Genomic DNA, 22,281 nt, shown 5'->3' on the forward strand with positions numbered 1-22,281 from the left:
GATCTGTTTGAATGTTTATCTCCATTGGTAATTATTCTATATCTTCTCAAGATGGTTCTACAGCCCTAGTTGACCCTACCTTTCTTTTTCTTTCAAGCACAAAATCAAGTTTTTCACTTCTAAATAATCGCAATCCTTCAATAAATAACTTATTGATGCTTGGGTGAAGCGTTGGGGTCCCACTTGCAATGCAAAAGCAGCGCTCAACTTTGAGTGTGAGGACAGACAAATGGCCACAACACTTGTGACATGGTCACTTTGCAAGAGTGCTCCACCTTGAGGAGCTCCAGCTCTAAATTACAAGGCAGTTTTCTGAACCAACTGTACTGCGAGGTTTTTAACCATTAACAAAGGGAGCTTTTACATTATACTGAGCTCAAACATATCAAACAGATAAAGGTTGGGATTATCAGATCCAAGAGAGCATCGGGACATCAATGAGATGTAGCAGGTCCTCCGCTGGTAGGTGGTATGGAGGGGGAGAAATGAACTGTTCATTGACTGTAGGACTGTCAGCTTAGGGAATGGTGTCTTTGGCAGACTGGAAGTGTGTTCAGAGCCATGTGCCATGAGGAAAAGGGAGACACAGAAAGAAGAAAAAGGAGACCTGGGAATTATGAGCTGCAGCACAGCAAAAGCCAAAGCCATGGATAGAGCAGCTCAAAGCTCTTGACAGTGGCTGGAGAAATGGGAAGGAGGTGCAGGCATCGAACTGCTAGAGGTTGAGGCAGTCAGACTGGGCAATACCAGAGTCTCAAAGACCACAAGGGGAGGAGGAATCCCATCATGTCTGGAAAACCAGCTCATCTGGTTCAAGTGACCACGTAGAATTGGCAAAAGGAGCTTCACTGCCTGAACACTGCTTCCACTCTGATGGAAATTCTAAAATTATAATTTCAGTTACATCACGATGTAAACTTTTGCTATAAATTCTGTGTTTTATGATTTTATACTCCACAACCACCTGATGAAGGAGCAGCGCTCCGAAAGCTAGTGCTTCCAAATAAACCTGTTGGACTATAACCTGGTGTTGTGTGATTTTTAATTTTATTTATTCTGGTATTTCTCTTTTAGCATCAATAGTAATTTGCATTTGGAGCAATAGGAGAGTCACCATCTCCATTTGGCTATTCCCCTTTGGGTATTTACACATTATTTATGCACTCCAGGACTCAGTCCTTGACCACTTGGGGTTGGTGTCAGCCTGTTCAGTCAGCAATTACAAACCCCTGGGAACTGAAGGGATGGAGATCAAGCCCGTTGCCCAATCTTCTGTGAAAACAGTGAATGAAAGAATTCATCGACCAGAAATGTGAATATTGTTTCTCCCTTTGTTTGAACTGTTGATGGTTTCCAACATATTGTATTTCCCTTGAAGATAAAACAATTCCCTGGTCAGTTTAGCCAAAGAGAGGCAGAGGATTGACAGGTTTCATTTAAGAAGGTTGCTGAGGTAGAAAGCGAAAGAAGGACATCCAAGAGTCACAGAATAATGGAGTAGTTTAAAAAGGATGCAGGCCAATGAATCTGCAGGGGGTTTTTGAAGACCACTCCAGCTGGTTCCCACTCACCCCCCCTCCTCCATCCCCAACCGATTCTTCCCAAAACACTGGAATTTCTTCTTCAAATGAAATTTGACTCTCCTTTGAAAGGTGTTAGTAAATCTGCCCGCTTCACCTTGTGAGGCAGTGCACATCTTCACAAAATCATTGCTCAAGTAGGATTTTGCTAATGTTCCTTTAGCTTTCTCATCAATCACCTCAAATCTGTCCTCGGGTTATCAACCCTTCAGCTAATGGAAACCATTTATCTTTATTAACCCGATCTAAATTTTTCATCGGTTTAATGCTGCAGAAAGCTGAGGAAAAAAAAACAACTTTTTAAAAAAAATCTCGTTAAAGGGATCAGAGTGATGAACTCTTGTCTTTTTTTTATTTACAAGGATAGACTGAACATAAATTGACCACTTTCCTAGTGTCTGACCGTGTCACCTATATCAAAACGATCGTACAAAATTGTATCAAATATTTCTACATTGGGCAGTCAAAGGTGAAATCTTGGATAAGATTAATGTTACATTTGACTTAGTTGAGCTTCTCTATAGTAAATTCCAAAGCTTACATTGCCCTGCCTTAATCTGCAGCATTCCAAGCAATCACAAAAGTTACCATACCACTGCCGAGATTAACATACTACACCCAAAGGGAGCATCCCATTTAAAAGTCAGCTCAAATCTCTTCCACCAGTTTCCCATGACTGAACCAAATGGTTCATTTGCAAATGCATTGGTCTGGTCTCAGCTATATAGTGAATCATTTAAAATAATCATTTACTTCACTGAAGAAATATAGTGAAACTTCTATTAGTTTCTTTACTGCTAACAAGTGCAACATCAACTCTTTTCTGATCAAAGACAAGGCCTGTGCTTCAAGAAAGTCATGAGGCTCTGTTCACTCCATGGAACAGATTTGTCAGACAATCTTTAATGAAGTTAAAAATCACACAACACCAGGTTATAGTCCAACAGGCTTATTTGGAAGCACTAGCTTTTGGAGTGCTGCTCCTTCATCAGGTAGGTGACCTGACACTCGCCTGATGAAGGAACAGTGGTCCAAAAGCTAGTGCTTCCAAATAAACCTGTTGGACTGTAACCTGGCATTGTGCGATTTTTAACTTTGTTCACCCAAGTCCAACACCGGCACCCCCAAATCAATCTTTAATTTTCTCCAACCTGCAAGCGCATATTTGGAACATGATTGAAATGGGAAAAGCTTGCAAATCATGGGAGCCAATGTCAAGATTCCCAGGTACCCTGAGAGAGCTATCCCCTCTATCACTCTACATCAAGAGTTTCACTCTTACAATATGAAGTAAAAACTTACGAATCTTACTTCCTCTGTATTGACATTATGATGGACCCGGTAACCTGGGCCCTGATCCACATGACCTTTGTCCTTTAGACGTTCATGGCCCCGGCTGCTGTGAGAGGTGTAGTATCGCACAAACTGCGTTCTTTTCACCAGCAAGTGCAAGATGAAGCACATGCTCTCCATTCCGATTGAAACGAAGAAGAAGACAATGGTGTTCTTCCTTTCATCAGAAACCAGGAGCTTGGTAAAGATTCTGCTGAGGGAAATGATGACACCAGCAGTGCCTGCAATGGAGAAAAGAAGCTCATAGTATTGATTACTGACGTTAAAGCCAACAACCTTCCATAGATTGATCTTCGAGCCTGTATCCCCTCCCCCCCCCACTTCTCCCTTATTCCAGTTAACTATGGTGTTAGTCATTTGACATTCAAAATATTAGGTAGAATTGAAAAGCAGGGAATTCAAGTTAAACCTGCAGCAAATATTGATTAGACCACACTAAAGGTATGGCATGTAGTTCTGGCCCACGTATTATATAAAGAATATCGAGGCACATGGTAAAGGTTTACAAAGATTTACAAAGATACTGCTTTGAATAATTATGGAGCAAATTCACAGAGACATTATGTTTTTTGTGCATTTTTCATTGTAATAAAAATGTTGGTGGCTGTTGGGAAAAGATTGTTTGACTGCAAAGAGATGGTTAGAAGTGGAAGCTCACCATAGACTTCCAGGAATACTCCAGTAGTGTTGGCAACTCTAACAGGTGGTAACAGAAATTAATTATTTCCCAGGATATTTTACACTTAGCTGTTTTTAAAAGAGAAATATGGTACCATTGGCATTAAAACAGTTGATAAGAATTCTTTGCAGAAGAAATTTTATTTTATCAATATTTTCAATATTTGGGAGTTCTGCTAAAAACTGTTGACTGGAATTGTTCAAAACAAGTACTCACTTTCGCCTGTCATCACCCCTTGGGTGTAGCGTTTGGGCAACATTCCAGTGTAACCATAGAAACTTGATTGCTGCACTTCATCGCAAAGAAAGAAAATGCACCAAATTAATTGTTGATTTAAACAGCGTGATGCTCCCACTTAATCCCAACTTTACTGTGAGGAGGCAATCAGCAATGTCTCAATGTGAGGTCATTCCTCACCAAGCGATGAGGGACCACTGGAAGCAGTGCTCCTCACAGACTGGGCTCTGGCGCACATTAAGCAGAGGCCTGGGGTCAACTGATGATTGGGAGGAGACCAAAATAACATCTAAATGGCTGTGAAAGGCTTGGGACAGGAAATAAACACAACAAATGTGAGTAAATGACCAAAAAAAAAATGCTCCATTAAACCATCAATGTTTAATCAGCTTGATAAGCTTTCCTGACTAACTGCCATTGTCAGATAGTGACCTCAATGTTCCGCATTCAAATTTGACACAAGCACAGCTTCATTTTCACCAGAGCACTACAGCACTTGTACACTTAGGAAAAAGCAAACACAGATGCTGGTACATTTACAGCATAGAAAGAAACAGTTGTGCCTCAAGTGTACATCAACTCATCTAGTCCCATGTCCCCACCTTTAACACTTCTTGTAACATTTGACAACTCTCATATTTAGATTCATGGAATAGTGAAGTGTCTGAGGTTAAGGCTGACAGTGTGGGGATGGTATGCTTTATTAATAAAGTGCTGCAAAGGGTGTCACAGCTTGTATGACTTCACAATGCCATAGTGAGAGGCTACTGCTCTTGCATGGTTAGTTTACCCATTGACCAGTGCCTCAGGGAGAACTCACTATATTGTCCTTTATGGTTCCTGATTTTCCTTCTACCTCTAGGATATTGATTCCCTCCATGCACACACTTCCTCATGGCAATGGAGATCTCGGTATATTTGGTTTCCTCAGTACATTCCTCACTAGAACCCCCAAATCTAAATTTCACAGCCTACAGCCAAGATCATTCATATTGCATAGCTCATGCTGAATCCTCCACACCAATCATCGTAGTCCTTCTAATGGTCCACTGGCTCATGATTTTCATGTTTCATAGACAGGGGAGGAGGCGATTCAGCCCCTTGAGCTGTTGTGCCACTCAATTATATTATGACCGCTTTGTATCTGAGCTCCATAGCCTGCCTTGGATTTGTAACTTCAAAGTAAACTGGCCTAACAAAATTCTATCAATCTCAACTTTGAAATTTGCGGTTGAACTTTCCAATCTTAATTTGGGAAGTGAATTCTAGATGCCCTTAATCTTTCTAATCATTTAACATTGGAACTTTCAAATCCCTCCACAGTCTGTCCATCTTATCCCCTTCAGACACAGTGCTCCATATTCAATCTTTTCAGCCCCATCTTCCTCCTGTCCCTACACCCTCTGATCTGTCACTGGCAGCTATTCCTTCAGACACTATTCTTTCATTGTTTGCACCTTCCCCCTGAAACACTCCTCCATCTCTATTTTCAAAAACCTTCTTAAAAGAATTCTGGATAAATTGTAGAGCCCTACTGCACCAGAAGAGGCCCTTCAGCCCACTGAGTCTGTAACAACCTATCTACACCAATTCCACTTTCCAGCACTTGGGCCATAGCTGAGTGTTATGATATTTTAAGCGTTCACCACATCCTTTGTAAGGGTTTTGAGGTTCTCTGCCTCTGCCACCCTCCTAGGCAGTGCATTCCAGATTCCCAACCTCTTTCCTCAAATCCTCTCTAAAATTCCTGCCTTTCATCTTAAAATTGTGGCCCCTCATTATTGAGCACCCAAATGATCTGGTAGAAAAAGCAGCAATATGGTCGATTCTTTAAATGGTGTAAGGTTGCAGCGTGCTGCTGTGCAGGGGGACCTGGATGTCCTTGTGCATGAATCACAAAAAGTTGGTTTGCAAATGCAGCAGGTAATTAAGGAGGTAAATGAAATATTGTCCTTTATTGCTAGAGGGATGGAGCTAAAAACTGGGAAGTTATGCTGCAGCTGTGTAGGATTCTGGTGAAGCCACACCTGGAGTACTGTGTACTATTTTGGTCTCCTTATTTGAGAAAGGATGAGAAGGCACTGGAGGGGGTGCAGAGGAGGTTCACTAGGTTGATTCTGGAGTTGAGGGGGTTGGTTTATGAGGAGAGATTGAGTAGACGGGGGGGGGCTATACACATTGGAATTTAGAAGAATGAGGGGGGATCTTACAGAAAAAAATTAAAATTGTGAAGAGAATAGATAAGATAGAAGCAGGGAGATTGTTTCCACTGGCGAGTGAAACTAGAACTAGGGGGCATAACCTCAAAATAAGGGGGAGCAGTTTAGGACTGAGTTGAGGAGGAATTTCTCAACCCAAAAGGTTGTGAATCTGTGGAATTCCTTGCCCAGTGAAGCAGCTGAGGCTATTAACTGAATGTTTTTAAGGCAAAGATAGATTTTTGATCAGCAAGGGAATTAACATTTATGGTGAATGGGCATGTAAGTGGAGCTGAGTGCATTAAAAGATCAGCCATGATCTGATTGAATGGTGGAGCATGATCAAGGGGCCAGGTGGCCTACTCCTGCGGCTGTTTCTTATGTTCCGTTCCTAGTCTGTTACATGAGGAGAGCACACGATGTCCTCCATTCATGTCACGCCCCTTCTGTTTTAAACAAAATCCATTCCATTTTCCCAGCATGAAGCGTCTGAGAAAAGAAAAATCACTTGTGTGCGATGGCTTTATGTGTTTGCTTAGTGCTACATTAGGATTACCCACAACACAGTGTACAGACTAAAAGTTGAATGCCCATCTGCATGTACTAATCGAAGTGCTCAGATGAAACCAGGATGAAAGGTGTGCACAACATTGCAAGGAATGGCAGAAACTCATGGCAGGCTCCATCATTCCTCATTCATTTTCCATGTGGTGCTTAAGGTTGGGGTGAATAGGGGAGGGGGAGAGTGCTGCAAGGTGGGTGAGCAGGGGCAAGACAGCATTAGAATGAGGGAGACACCAGGGCTGTGGTGTTTCCGGTTTTCTCTTGTACCTTGAGGCCATTTGGAATTAGTGCTGACTGCCTCATTATAGCACTGACCTTAGTTTCCAGTGCCAGTCACTGAGGCTGAAGATTGAGACAATTCAAAAGAGTTGGAAAAAAATGCATAAACAAGGAAGAAATGGTTGCAATCACGGTGAGGAACGGTAATGGCAATTGCAAGTGACTCTCAAAGGGAAGCTGAAGTGCAGCCTTACCTGTGCATCCAAAAGCCACAATGCCCACTGCCACCAGATTGATGGCATATGCCTGCTGTACTGTAAATAGCTCCAACCAGACGTCACAGATACTCACAAACATTAGGGGGCCCAAAGCAAACAGGTAACCTGTCACCAATCAAACAAACAAAACCCAGTTTAATCCCCAGCCAATATTAATACCACCACCAGCATTAACACTGGTCTCAGTTGATTTCCTGCTTTTCTCATAATGATTTCTACTGTAACTAAAGTAATGCATTCAGGTGACATAGAGATTCGCCTGGTCAAAGAGAATATAATCTGGCAAACAAGAATTTCACACTGGGTGTCTCATCCTTGCTCCATCTCTATCTCAAACAATCAAAAACCAAAGCCTTTATTATAGTGTCACTTGTTTAGCTAAATTCAGAAGTGCAGGAGTCAGAGGATGAAGGAGAGAACTGGCTACTTTTTTCATGTCGGGAGGTTGGACGTTCTCTGTTTGTAACTGTCCATATTCTATTTTAACAAACCTTTATTTAGAAGGCTTTTAATCATAGGCTTACATGAAGTTATTCAGGAATCCAGTCACTCTCAGACACAGTGCTCACATGTCAAACACTTATAGTCCAATTGGTCATGTTCTCTTCCATTCTTTTTTATGTGTAACAAGTTCAACAATTTTCATATATTTTATAAATCTCTATTTTATAAATCTCTACAAGGTCACCCTTCAGCCTCCGACGCAACGGAGGCTGAGGGGTGACCTTATGGAGGTTTATAAAATCATGAGGGTCATGGTTAGCAGCCGGGTTAGGTGAGTCCAGGACTAGAGGGCATAGGGATAAGGTGAGTGGGGAAAGATGTAAAAGAGACCTGCAGAAGGTGGTGCATGCATCGAATGAGTTGCCAGAGGAAGGTGTGGAGGCTGGTACAATTACAACATTTAAAAGGTATCTGAATAGGTGTATGAATTTAGAAAGAAATAGGCCAAATGCAGGCGAATGAGACTAGATTAGGTTAGGATATCTGGGCCAGCATGGATAGATTTAACCAACATGTTTGTTTTGATGTTGTATATTTCTATGACTCTACAACTAGGGATGAATAATAACTGCCCACCCAGCCAGTGACTCCCATATCCCACAAGTGAATTTTTTTTTAAACACACATAAATATTGGATTTTACCAGCCCTCTGGAATGGGCTGGAGGTGGGCAAATTCTTTAATACAGTGAGAGCAATGTCCATTACCTTCACATCACCATCCCATTATATCAGCATTGGGAAGATGGAGGATGGCCCTCTAACCCAGAAGGCAACTGAGCCACCCAAAGGGATAACTGACGGGATAACTATCAGCAGTGGGTCAGCCCTCTGCTAACTTAATCACCGTCTAGTATCCTTACATACAGACGAAGAAGGACACCATTTCGACTGGGACAACACACCCTACTGAGGACAGATTCAACAGAGACACGCATGGGAAACTTTTACTTTACCTGCAGCCACACAACATTGAGGAGTGGGGGCTACAGAGTGACTGAGTTCCAGATTTTCATTCTCATTTGTGCAAAATCACCTCAGACCAGTCTGAAGATGATGGCCCCTTCTGCAGAAGGAACCTCTCTCTATTTACTCCATGGAATCTTTTAATCATTGAAACACCTCAGTTAGACCATCATGCCCAGGCCTACTCTCAGTGAATTGTAATAATTAATCAATCTGCTACAAGTTGAACTGATGGAAATCAATGGCTCTCAGGTCAAACATTGGCTGCTTATAGATCGAATTGCTGCAGAATCTTATTCGCTAAACGCAGGTCTCATTAATTTAGTCAAGAAACAGGGACTTTTTGAGCCCAGTTAGTCAACAAGCCAAGCAAACTAGATGCACTTGAACAACTATAGAGTCATAGAGAAATACAGCTTGGACATAGACCCTTCAGTCCAACTAGTCCATACCGACCATGTTCCCAAACCAAACTAGCCCATCCTGCTTGCGTTTGGCCTATATCCCTCTAAACGTTTCCTACTTATGTACTTACTTATCCAAATGCCTTTTAAACATTGTAACTGTGCTTGCATCCACCACTTCCTCTGGCACAAACTAACCACTCTGTGTAAAAAAGGTCGCTTCTCATGCCCTTTATAATTATTTCTCCTCTTACCTTAAAAATATGCCTCTAGTTTTGAACTCCCCTACCTTAGGGAAAAGACCTTTGCCATTCACCTTATCGATGCCCCTCATGATTGTATAAACTTCTATGATAATAAGAATTTGTTTATTGCTAAACAAGACCCCAAAGCGGCAGTTGGGAAGTTTTGTTCCATTGCTGGAAGGCTTTTTCTCTATCAGTATTGTCATGAACTGTAGAAGGCAGCTCACAAAGGATGAGAACACGACTTACAGCAAATTCCAAGCTGCAGCTGGTGGAGGTGTGGGGTAAGGGGAGGAGGAGGAGTGTTGGGGAGGCGTGGAGGGTCAGCAGGGTGTTAGCCTGCTATTTCTGGGGTGCTGTGGTTCAGAATTACGTCCATTAAGTTGCTGCTACCTTGGTGTGACTGAACGGCACAATTAATCCAACTGCCCAATACTCTGAAAACAGCCAAAAAAAGGAACAGCAAAATATAACTCAAGCTTTTCAAACTTCCACTAACCAGTTGCTGTGGTAATATTCTTCCAAACGATATAAGTTGTTCTATTAGTTCCTTGGATTTAAAGTCCTCAGTCTTGTTTACAAATGCCAACATGTCTCTCCACCTTAGTTCTTCTCCTTTCGAACAATTGTTAACAACCTTTCCATTTGACCAAACATTTGGTAAGTGTTGTAATATCTCCTTAGCATGTACTGGGTCAAATTTTGTCTCATAATTAAGCACCTTCTAACATTTTAAAGGAGACTTAACATGTTCTCGTCGGTCTTTAGTCAATGGTACAGTAAAAGAGCTTCATCTGAACAGTACACTCTCACAGTTTGCTCCTGGTCTTTTTAAAAAAAATAAATGTTTTAACATTACAACAAATACAAAACAATACAATTCAAAACAGTACAAAAAAAAGTTTAAAAATGTTTTAAAAAACCCAACCCATCCTCATGTGCAAATGTATAAATATATATATAGAAAAATATAGAATTAAAAAACCCATCTAACCATTAAACTAAATAAATAATAACCAACAACAAACTAATAAATGGCAGTAACTCAGCTCAGAGCTGAAAATGTGTTGCTGGAAAAGCACAGCAGGTCAGGCAGCATCCAAGGAACAGGAAATTCAATGTTTCAGGCATAAGCCCTTCTTCAGGAGGGGCTGAAGAAGGGCTTATGAAATAAATAATAACTCAGCTCAGCCAAACAAGACACGCATACAGTCACAGCTTAGATTAGATTAGATTTCCTACAGTATGGAAACAGGCCCTTTGGCCCAACAAGTCCACACCGACTCTCTGAAGAGTAACCCACATTCCCCACATTTACCCCTGACTAATGCACCTAACACTACGGGCAACTTAGTATGACCAATTCACCTGACCTGCACATCTTTGGACTGTGGGAGGAAACCAGAGCACCCGGAGGAAACCCACGCAGACAAGGGGAGAACATGCAAACTCCACACAGTCAGTCGCCTGAAGCTGGAATCGAATCCGGGTCCCTTGGATCTGTGAGGCAGCAGTGCTAACCACTGAGCCACCATGCTGCCCCATCTGAGCCACAATGCCGCTCCAGTTCCTCCTACCTGGATAGTGGACCGCAAAACACAATCGTTACAGCTAAGTAAAAGCCCTTGTTAGTGTGGCAGATAAATCTGTCTCCAGATATTCCAAAAAGGGCTGCCATGTCTTGTAAAAATTGTCAGTTTTGTGGTGTACCATATTTGTGAGAAAATCCAGGGGAATATGCTCCATAACAATCTTCCCCCAACCCAACAGGCCTGGGGGGTTTTCAGATACCCAACCTCACAAAATATTCTTTCTTGCGCAAAAAGTGAGGATATTGAAAAGTTTTTCTGATGTGCAAATGCAGGGAACACACTGGGGAGGCCCAGATGAGCAGAAATCGGGTCCTTCTCCACCCGCCGCAGCACCTCAGTAAGTTTGAAGCCCACCATAGGACCAGAGACAATGGGTAAGAGTGCCCATACAGACTTTGCTGAAAATACCCCTGGTTTAAATTTCAACAAACGATCTGGAGCTAAGTGGACCCTGTGGAGAATCTTCAACTGTAAAGCATGGGTCCGATTGCAAATTGATATCTTACTTGCATTTTCCCAAATATTTTCCCATGTCTCTGAGGAGACTTCAACACCTAGCTCTCTTTCCCAAACTCTGTAGAGTCGATTGAACTCATTTCAGAGGACACCCCCCAATTGATGATATAAAGTGCTGACAGAAAGTGTACTCTGAGCATCCTCCTCTCTATGTCAGATTTGTAGGAATCAATCAAAAGTGTAGTCTTTTTTTGAATAAAATCCATAACTTGAAAATAACGAAAGAGGTTCTTGTTAGATAACTCGTATTTCCATGCTAACTGATCAAAGGACATCATTATGTCTTTCTCAAATAAGTCACCCATGCAAGACACACCCCAAGCTGCCCAACATTTGAATCCTGAATCTATTGTCTCCAGTTGAAAACCTAGCATACCCACTAAAGGTGTAAAAGAGGATGTCTTGCCAATATTGCCTTCCGTCTGCCGAATTGCTTTAACAGTATTGATAGCTGTTGGGTTATGGCAATATTCCCTAATTGTCCTCATTTTGTCCAAAAACAGCCAGCTAGTAAAGGGGCACTCTGTCAGGGAGGCTTCAATATCTAACCATATTGAAAGAGGGTTCCCACAAACCCAATCACTCACGTAGGATAAAAGCGAGCTTATTTGGTAGCTTTTAATGTCCAAGAGGTTCACTTCCCCCCAGTCTGTGAAGCAGTTGCAGTTTAACTAACTTAATGAAGAGCCACTTACAATGCCACATAAAGGAGCTGAACCAGCCGTTCAGTTTCCTGAATGTTGGCTTATTGAAAATCGGGGAAGCATCCGTACAGGGTATAGCAAACGGAGGTGAATATACATCTTAATAAGCGCTATCCGAACCAACCACAAGATTGGAAGCGCCTCCCAACTTTGAAGGTCTTGTTTGATTTTGTCAAATAATTGAACAAAATTGGCTTTGAACAGCCGATACATAACTGGAGTAATGAATATGCCCAAATACACAACCCTCCCTGCCCGTGACCTCTTAAATAGGAATCGATATTCACCCTCAAGACCTTTTGTAAGACCACCCACAGACATAGCTTCTGATTTAGCAAAATTAATCTTGTAGCCCGAAAAGGCGACAAACGCGCAGATGCATTGTATCAGGTGAGGCACTGATTAAAGAAATTAGCACATCGTCCACATAACAAAATCTCATGTAATTTTGAATCTACTTCTGGAGCTGATATGTTGGGATCTCTAAGAATGGCCTCCACCAGTGGTTCAATCACCAATGTAAAAAGCAATGGGGCAAGGGGGCAGCCATGTTAAAATTGCTTGATTGTACCCCATTGATGATGACTGCAGCGAGAGGGCGACTGTAGACAATCTTTACCCATTGTATAAAGATTTCACCCAAACCAAACTGCGCCAGAGAATAGAAAAGGTACGGTCACTCAACTCGGTCAAATGCCTTCTCTGCATCTAAAGAAATCACCAATCCCTGTATTGACTGTTGTTGACATGCTTGAATTAGATTAAGTAGCCTCCTAACATTATTGGAGGATCTGCGGCCCTTTATGAAGCTCGTCTGATCCTCTTTAACAATAGTGGGTAACACAGTCTGCAGCCTTAACGTGAGAGTCTTAAAGAGGATTTTAAAGTCCACATTCAGGACTGATATGGGCCTATATGAAGCACAGTGCTCTGGGACCTTCCCTTTTTTAAGAATAAGTGAAATATTGGCCTCTCTCAGAATTGGCAGGAGACAATCATGGCTATATGAGTCATTAAACATATTGAGCACTGGGCTTGACAGTATGCTTATAAATTCTTTATAGAATTCGCTGGGAAGTCTGTCAGAACCAGGCGCCTTTCCACTCTGAAGCTGCCTCACAGCTTCCTCCACCTCTTGCTCTGATAAGGGGGCATTGAGAAAGGACTCTTGTTTGGGGGTCACACCTGGGAGCTCCAGATCCTTAAAAAAAATTCCATTTTGGCCTACCCCTCCTCACAACCCTCAGATTGGTATAACTGAGAGTAAAATCTTTGGAATGCTACATTAATCTTTTTGGAGTCACATATTAAGTTCCCAGACCCTTCCCTAATCGCCGTAATGTCTTGTGGGGCACTCCTTTTCCTGGCGAGATATGATAAGTATTTGCCTGGCTCATATAACCTTTGCTTTGCAAAGGTCAGCTCCTTCTTTGCCGTCTGCACGAGCACAGAGTTCAATGCAGACCGCAGAGCCATGAACCTCTGTAGCTTGGCCAACAAGGGTCTGTCAAAGTAAGCCTTCATGGCTGCCTTCAACCGTGCTTCGAGGAGACGTTGCTGCTCACCCATCTGCCACTTCCTACTAGCAGAGTAGGAAATAACTAACCCCCTGGCATAGGCTTTGGCAATTTCCCAAAGGAGAGATAAACTACTAACCGAGCCTGAGTTAATGTCCAGAAACGCCCGAAATTCCCTCGAGAAATACTCCACAAATTAATTATCCTTGGGGATAAAGGGATCTATTCACCAGTTCCACGAACCCCCTGTAACATCCTTAATCTTAACCAACACGAGATGTCACCAAGTCCAGGGTTGCCATAGAAAAAAAAATCAGTCCTGGTGTGGCTCCTGTGCGGATTGGAAAAAAATGTAAAGTGCCTGCCTGTAGGGTGGAGATGCCTCCAGATATTCACCAACCCTAACTCCACACACAAATCCACTAATTGTTTAGTTTGTACAGAGAGTTTTGGGGGTCCTTTGGGATCCACGAGACAGTTAAAATCTCCCCCAATAATGATATGCCAGGACTCGAGACTGATCAGTTCAGAAAACGCATCTACCAGAAATTTGAGGGGATGAGCTGGAGGGTAATAAACATTTAAAACACTGTATTCTTCCCCATTTATCAAACTTTAAGAATTACATACCTCCCATGTGTGTCTTTAACACAGTCTAGTAACTTAAATGGGAGATTCCTCCTAACCAATATAGCCACTCCCCTAGTTCTGGTATTAAATAAAGAAAAGTAAACCCAATCAAAGCCATTCTGCTGTAGTTTCAAATGCTCCCTATCACCCAAGTGTGTCTCCTGTAACAAAGAAATATCTACCTTCTCCTTTTTAAGAATCAAAATTACTTTCTTCCTCTTAATTGATGTGACTTCCCTTGATATTCCAGGTATACCAGTCCCTAGCCATAACCTTCTGCAGTACTACTCAGATTCCAGAGAGGAGGAACTTGAACCACAAATCGTTGGGCCTTACTGTCATATGATCCATCAAACATAAAAAGACTACATAAACTAAAAACAGTACATTTAACAAAGCTACAAAAATATCAAAGATAAAAAACAACAAAAACCAAAAAATAAACCAACATATAAAGTGCCAATGGATCTGAATAAGGTAACATGCCCTCTGCCCAAAAGGGGCAACTACCCATCCCAAACTGCCCATCGGTAGGCATCTGGCCATCCCAATCATTTTTCCACCACCTAGCGAGAGCTTCATCAACAACTACAAGCAGAAAAGAAAGTAAATGCACCATAAAATGGCAATATGAATAAAGAAAAGAAAAAGAGTTTTTCAGAGAAAATACCATCCTTTGGTATAACGTAACTCAGAAATTGAAAGTACACATCTCAACTGCCGCCAAACATAGTTTAAACCAAATTATTACCAATAGAAAATAAATATAGGAAAAGAAAGATTCAACCGGAATTTCTTTTTTTTTGAAAAGAAACAACAAAGACATAACCAACAACACTACTATTTGTACATACTATTGTTCAGATTAGGTTAATTTATCCACAAATTGCCTCTCTTGCCTTCTCCGACATGTCAAAAAGATGGATGGATACATCTAAGGTGATCAAAAGCACCACCATATACCTCAGAGAGTACTGAATCCCAGGCTCCCTCAGTCTTCTCTTGACACCGTCATAAGATTTTCTTTTCTGGATCACTGCTGCTGAGAAGTCCTGGAAGAACATGATCTTAGAACCCTCGTAAATTAGGGCCTTCGGATCCTTCCCCCGGATTCTGGAAGCTTTCACAATTCTCTCCTTATCTCTGTAGTGAAGAAAGCGCACCAGGAGAGGACCGAGGACGTTGACCCAAACTTGATCTCCGTGCTGCGACCCGGTGTGCCCTCTCAATCTTCAAGCCTTTCATGCCAGCCACCACGTTAAGGAATTTCAGCAGCCAGTCCTCAATAAATTCCGCAGGCCACTCACCTTCCTTACCCTCAGGCAGACCAATGAACTGAATGCTTTTTCCTCTACCCCTGTTCTCAAGGTCATCCACTTGGTCGCGCAAATTATGGGCCTGTGTCTCCAGGGCTTAGATCCTATCCTGAGAGGAACTGCCATCAGCTTCCACCACCATGACTCTGTTTTCAACCTCATCCAATTTATTTTCCAGGTCTCCCAGCTGCTGTTCATGCTTCTGCAACATGATAGAGATCGGGGCCAGCTTCTTCTCTATCTGTTTACCCAGCATCTTGTGAGATTTCGCGAGCTCCTTTGCCAGGACCTGGAAAGTAATCGAGTCCGAGGATCCTGCAGGCTGGGCCTCGGACGCTCCTCCTCTCTTCTTCGGCATCTCTGGACGGCAAGAAATGCAGGTAAGTTAATTTTTTTAGTTTCCTGGGACTCCACTACCTTTCTAGAATCCCAGGATATCATGATGGTCCAGGATGGGTCGGTTAAAAGTTTGTCCTGCTTGTGCTGCGGTGCGGAGCTCTGCAAAGCGATCTTCTCAGATCGCCACCATCTTGGATCCCCCGCTCCTGGTCTCTTCAATCAGCAGCACAATCACCATTCAACTTCACTTTAGTACATTCAAGAAAAAGTTAAAGGTCTGGGGATTATAAATGTAGCATAAAATAGACTAAAGATTCATTTCAATTGGCTATTGGACCAGTGGCATTTTAGATTCCTGTGTGCAACATAACCACAGATTGTCTGCTGTCTATCTCACTCTCAACAGTGGGTTATCAGGGGTCAGACTAGGGTCAACTCATGATGCTACCCTGTCAGACATCACATTAGAGTCAGTCCAGCTTGTCCATTGGCTTCAGATTGAGAACTGGGGGGGTGAGAACCAGAAACTGAAAAGCCTTAGGTAGGAGCCATGAGGATGGGGGTGAGGGCTGGGGGGAGTGAGTAATTATTACCCCACCTTGTCAGACCTGAACCCAAGGAGGAGGGCAGCAGGTTGTTATGGAAACACAGAAAATAGGTGCAGGAGTAGCCCACTCAGCCCTTTGAGCCTGCTCCACCATGCAATACAATCATGGCTGGTCATCCAACTCAGTTCCCTGTCTCCAATTTCCCCCTATACCCTTTGACCCTTTGGATGAAGATCCTGGTGTCGGGGGTGTAGTTGGTCATCAGGATCAGGAAGGTGGAATGTCCTTCCACAGCTCCTCACTCAGTTATGTAGTTCCCCTGCTCCCCAGCCTGCTCCTGGTGCAGGGTCATTAAATCCTTCCCAATGAGTCACTGGAGACCATATTAGTTCCAATGATTTTCAAGAAGGATCGGAGGGGGCAAAGGGAGAGACAGCACTGTGGGGGAGTGGGACGATAGTGGAGTAGCCATCCAACATTTCACATCCACTCATCATCCCCATCCCCAACTCCTCCAAAAACTGCAGACCAAGAGAACCAGCCTGATGTTTATGTTTTTTAACTTCTGGCTTGGAGTCATAGAGATTTACAGCACAGAAATAGACCCTTTGGTCCAACTCGTCCACGCCAACCCAATCAAGTCTCCAATGACCCTTCAAAGAGCATCCCACCCAAACCTAAACTCCTACCCTATCCATGTGATCCCACATTTATCATGGCTAATCCACCTAACCTGTACTTCATAGGGCAATTTTGCATTGCCAATCCACCTAACCTGAACATCTTTGGACTGTGTGAGGAAACCGGAGCACCCAGAGGAAGCCCCCACAGGTACAGGGAGTATGTGCAAACTCCACACAGGTAGTTGCCCAAGGCTGGATTCAAACCCAGGTCCTTGGTGCTGTGAGGTATTAGTGCTAACCACTGAACCACAGTGCCACCCCAGCTTTTGCACTCTCCAACTTTCTCAATGCTCTCAGTCACAGAGTTCGATTCAATAAAATGCATCATCTGGCCATTCACGGTTAGATCTTTCCTAATCGGCCTTTTGGGAGATATTATGATAATCTCTGAAACAGGGGAGAACTGGGCACAAGAAGAGCCCTTTACCATTTATGGTAATTCTTCATTGCCCTAGTCTACCATTTGAAGCAAATCAGTGGTGTCTGAGCCCTATTACAAGACACTGGTAGTGCCTGAAGAACGAGCACACAGCATGCTCAATGATACAAGTCTGGAACCACGAAGCTCGACAATGCTTCCACACTTACCAACAGTGATGCGGGTGTGCAGACTCAGCAGCTCCACCAATGCATTGTTCAAAATCACAGCTGCCAATGCTACAAGGATGTACGTGAGACTCATGTCAAACACAATGGATGTTCCTGCACCAGGATGAAAAGGCAGAACACAATTACAAGGCAGCCATCGAAATGTCTTGCCGCTGCAGAAAGAGATTCAAGAACAACGGAGATCAATTTAATCCTTGATCTTCCTTTAGAGGTTACCACTTCTGAAAGCTTTGCTTCAAGGAGTGGAGGGGATTGAAAAGAGATGACTGAGGAAAGACAAATGGTATGGATAAACTACTGGAGAAAAGCAGAAAGATAAGTAAAAAAGAGAGAGGGGACAAAATAAAAGAGAAAAGTAATAAGTGAGATAAAGAAAATGTTTGAGCCAGAAAAATAGAAGAGAGAAAGGAGCAGAAGATGGAGAGGGAAGAGAGACAGATATGCGTTTGCAAAAGTAGAGTTGCATTACAAAGATTGACAGCAGAAATGCAATACTTATCTGATTATTTGACCAATAATTTTAATACAAAGGCATTAGCAGAAACATGTACATGAGAAAAACATCAGGAAATTGGAACGTAAGTGGGGAAGACCAATCCGAGGTATATGATTCGCTGATATCACTTCTTTGTGGCAATGTTAAGGAGCATTATGAACAGCAGAATCCCATCTTACTGACACAGTGCCGAGCATCTCTCATTAAAGCTTATCCAAGTGAGGAACACACTCAGTGGAGACCACATCTCCACCACACCCTGACTCACTTTTATTTCAATGATATATTTCTTCCTTAAAGCTTTTCTCTGTCGAGTTGGTGCACTGTAACGACAAAGCTTAAAAACGGAAATCCTTTTATTAAGGATCATTATCCCATTGAGGAGGCTTCAGGCCATTTTCCCTCCAAAAACCTAATCTGAAAACTCTCCTCTTCTTTGGTTAGCTGTGAGGAATAACACCATAGCATCTGGGGCAATCCATCACATTTCAAAAAAAAATGAGAACATATGAACAAACCGACCAACAAAGTTCTTCAAAAAATGTTAATTCACCCTATCTTCTAAGATTTTCTCATCCATTAAAAAATTCCAGGATTGGATCTCCATCTTCACCAAAAACTAATCAGTTCTTCCTTGGGTCATGCCTTGCCTGGGTGGAAGGGTTTTGTTGAAATTCATCCATTGTTACAAACAGACGCGTAAGGCAAGAAACATTACCTCAATCCATCTTTAGAGATAAGAGGTAATTAACGCTTTTAAGATACACTGAGAGGGTTAGTAGCTCTCGTTCTATCTCCATTTCAGAGAGACTGCAGTGTTTTGCCCCACAATTATACCTCATGTCAGCAGCATCTTGTGAGAGCTGGCATGAGCCACAAACCCCACCCAGACATCAGCTGTAAGTCCCTGTGGTCACTCAAAAGAGGAAGCTGAGCAGATTTGGGCCATTTGATGATTCTTGTTTGAGATCAACTATGAGCACAGATCAAACCAGATACCTTCCTGATCTAGAGAACTTGCAGGTAGGGAAAGCAGATCACCCTAAGCTGCTTTGATGACTGTAATGTCCCGTACACTTGTGTATCGTTCCTTGCACAGGAACTGCACCTGGGTATTTTTGGTGAAGGTAATCCACGTCAGTGATGAAACTGTTGTAAGGCAGTAAGAATCCAACTCCAGCCAAAAGCATCGCAAAATAAATGCCATGATAGCTGTCCCTGGGCTGTGACTCAACATCTGCAATGTAAAGGCATAAGAGAAGATTAGAAGATTAAGATTGTTGCTCTATCCTCTTTGTTCTTCATGTAGCAATGGAGTAGGAGCAATTGCACTCAAGCCTGCAACTCTCAGCCATCTATTCATGGGACAGTGTTATGTTGGGGGTCACAGACACCAACTGGATAAAAGGAAGGATGAACATAGCCCACTGTCACAGCCAGATTCAGTCTGGATCCATAAAGCAAAGATCAGTGGATGTTGAAACAAAGTCAGAAAATGCTGGAGAAACTCAAAACTGCTTTCTCTCCACAGATGCTGCCAGACCTGCTGAGTTTCTCCATCAATTTCTCTTTTTATGACAGTCTGGTTCCAGCTGGGATTAGCAACAGTTTAGTAACTGTCCTGTTGTCAGCGATTGCAACCCCCAGCTTTCCCCTTACTCCCAATTCCTCTTAAACCATCTGACCTTTACCCTGTATCTCCCCCAACTCCATTCCCCACAACCCTACCCTCATCCTCCTCTGAATTGGTCTCTCTATCCTTCTTTGTTGAACTCTAAGCTAGCCCAGTCCTCAGCTTGGCTTCTTTCTTAAGGCAATATAGGTGCCCCTTACTTCTCTCTCTCTTTGTCAGCCTTGGTCAGGCTTTCTTTCTTATTTTATTTTTGTGTCAGATCCTGACCTGCATGTGCTGTTTGTTTTAAATCAAGGAGCATCATTAGAAAATGCACACTTATAAAGTGGTGCTGATAGATTTCCTTTCAAACTGGATTCTGAATTTCCAGTCTCAGCCTAATGTGATGTTATTGACTGACTGCAGTGAGAAGTCTGAGACATTCCCCGCTGGTGTACCCGGGCTTATGTCCATCAAACCGATGGGCAACAAAAGGACTTGCCACTTTCTTGACAGCTGCGAATCACAATCAATAATTCAGAAAGTTCAGCAAGGAGTTGAATGTGCTGAATAGACTGATCACAGTGAAAGGCTGGGCTCTGATCTGAGGGTGCCCTTCTGAGAAAGTGGCAACCTTTAATAAAATAAATATTTTATTAGTATCTAGACTGGGCTGCACCCTAACTACCAGCTGGTGGAAAGGGGAAACTGTTCCTGTAATCTCATCCTGCAGCTTGGTGTGCTGATAGCTGTGCAGTAAATGCAGCAAGTGGTGTGGTAATAACCATCCAGGTGGGAAGGTCCTGGGATTGACTGATTGCTGATTTGTACTGAATTAGGGGACTTACTGGGTTAGTAACTAGGCTCAAGAAGTGGAATCGAACAGAGAATGACCAACTCTGGAGTTCAGTTTTCATAGGCTTAACAATGCTTTCAAGAATATCAGCACTTTTCCCATTATTTTATCTCCAGAAAACACAGAAAAGCAGGAATATCTGAAATTGCTTTAAGTTATCTTCATTGCCTTCATCATTTTGAAGAAGGATGAATTTCAGAACCAATTACATCGCAACGATTCACAAATACTGAGTTCTATTGACCATTAACACTTTAAAACCTTTAAGACATTGAGTTTTGAACAAAGTAGAAGGCAATGCAAAAGAAAAAAAGGAGCTTCACCATAAAAGAGATTAGTATGTTGATCAACAGATGTGTTTAAAGTTAAAACTACAAACTGGGGAAAACTGGCGTGAAAAGGCATGAGGCCTTGGCTGGAATAAGTAGGTGGCCATAAAATATCATTAATGTCCTTCAGGGAAGTAAGGATGGGGTTTATCACTGCCTGTAATATGCTCAGAGAGTAAATGCTGACCTTGTCTCTGTTTAGGGCTGATGCTGAAATAAGGATGGTAACGCAGCTGATATTAAGATATGCAATACAGAAGGCAGTCGGATGACCGTGGGCATATGGTTTGAGTAATCTTGGATTATTTGCTTCATGAACATTGCCTTCCAGGAAAGAACTCAGCCACTTGGCTTTTGTCTTTGTAACCCTGCTTAGCTGTGCACCTACACATAGGACGGCACTGCACCATGTCAACGTGGGATTTTACTTAGCTCATCGTTCATGAGGTGCTTTTTTGCCGTTGTTAACTATTCTTTTATGTGCAATTTTAAATGATATAGCTCTGAATTTCTGAGCAAGCAATTAAAAACTTGAACTGAACACTCACATCCCCAGAATGAATGGAAACAACATACTCACAGTCACTCTCACACACACACAACGGGTATCACCTGGTTCATTGACTATGGACATGCCTGTGCTGCCCTGTCTCTGTCTCTCTTTAGTCTGAGGTTCTTCCTCCTCCAATGGGTAGCCATCAAAGCTGAAATTCATCACCACATTTCCCTCTGGCGTCTGGACTGGTGTGCCACTCCTGAAATTTTCTGTGCCCAGGGCAGCCATCCTCAATCTTCTTCACCAGAAAGATAAAACCTCCTAGGAGCAGAACAGAAACATTCAACAGTTGTTTAATCACAACATCAAGCTTTTTTTAAAATCAGTTGTAATTGCCTGCGTACAAAAGTAATTTCAGGAAAAGGATTATCTGGTCCAGACAAGCCTAGTGGTGAAAGATGTGAAGCCCAGGGGTTTCAGTTAGTCTCCTAGTTAACAGGCTTTTTATTTTCATCTTTAATCTCAGATCCAAATGTTGGATAAAGTCAGCTGCGAACAAATCAATGCTTCTTCAAGTCAAATGTGGAACTTAATCAAAGGAATTCAGATTTAATCAGAAATTCACAGCTGATCAGTGGAATACAGTAAGCTCAGTGGTGCAGAGAGCAGTGGGTGGGAAATAAACCTAGTCTTAAGGTAGGAGGGGACTCGGTCACGTGGCATGAGTTACTCTCCTCATACAGAGTCCATGGCAGAGAGGGAGAAATCACAAGTAGAAAAGAGGGGGCAAGGTATTGTTGTATGCACACCAT

General features: G+C 42.5%; 1 protein-coding gene across 1 annotated transcript in view; it reads right to left on the bottom strand.

The window, feature by feature from the left end:
• Nucleotides 1-21,784, bottom strand: part of slc29a4a (solute carrier family 29 member 4a) — a 43,427-nt gene extending 21,643 nt beyond the window's left edge. The window contains 7 exon segments of the mRNA XM_060840349.1: nucleotides 2,883-3,154; nucleotides 3,829-3,903; nucleotides 7,085-7,213; nucleotides 17,660-17,773; nucleotides 19,285-19,394; nucleotides 20,687-20,708; nucleotides 21,586-21,784. Of these exon segments, the coding sequence (XP_060696332.1) occupies nucleotides 2,883-3,154; nucleotides 3,829-3,903; nucleotides 7,085-7,213; nucleotides 17,660-17,773; nucleotides 19,285-19,394; nucleotides 20,687-20,708; nucleotides 21,586-21,757 (894 nt within the window). The 5' untranslated portion in view covers nucleotides 21,758-21,784.
• Between the last annotated feature and the right edge of the window lie 497 nt (nucleotides 21,785-22,281).

This window comes from Hemiscyllium ocellatum, chromosome 20 (assembly GCF_020745735.1).
Source record: "Hemiscyllium ocellatum isolate sHemOce1 chromosome 20, sHemOce1.pat.X.cur, whole genome shotgun sequence".
Taxonomy (NCBI): Eukaryota; Metazoa; Chordata; class Chondrichthyes; order Orectolobiformes; family Hemiscylliidae; genus Hemiscyllium; species Hemiscyllium ocellatum.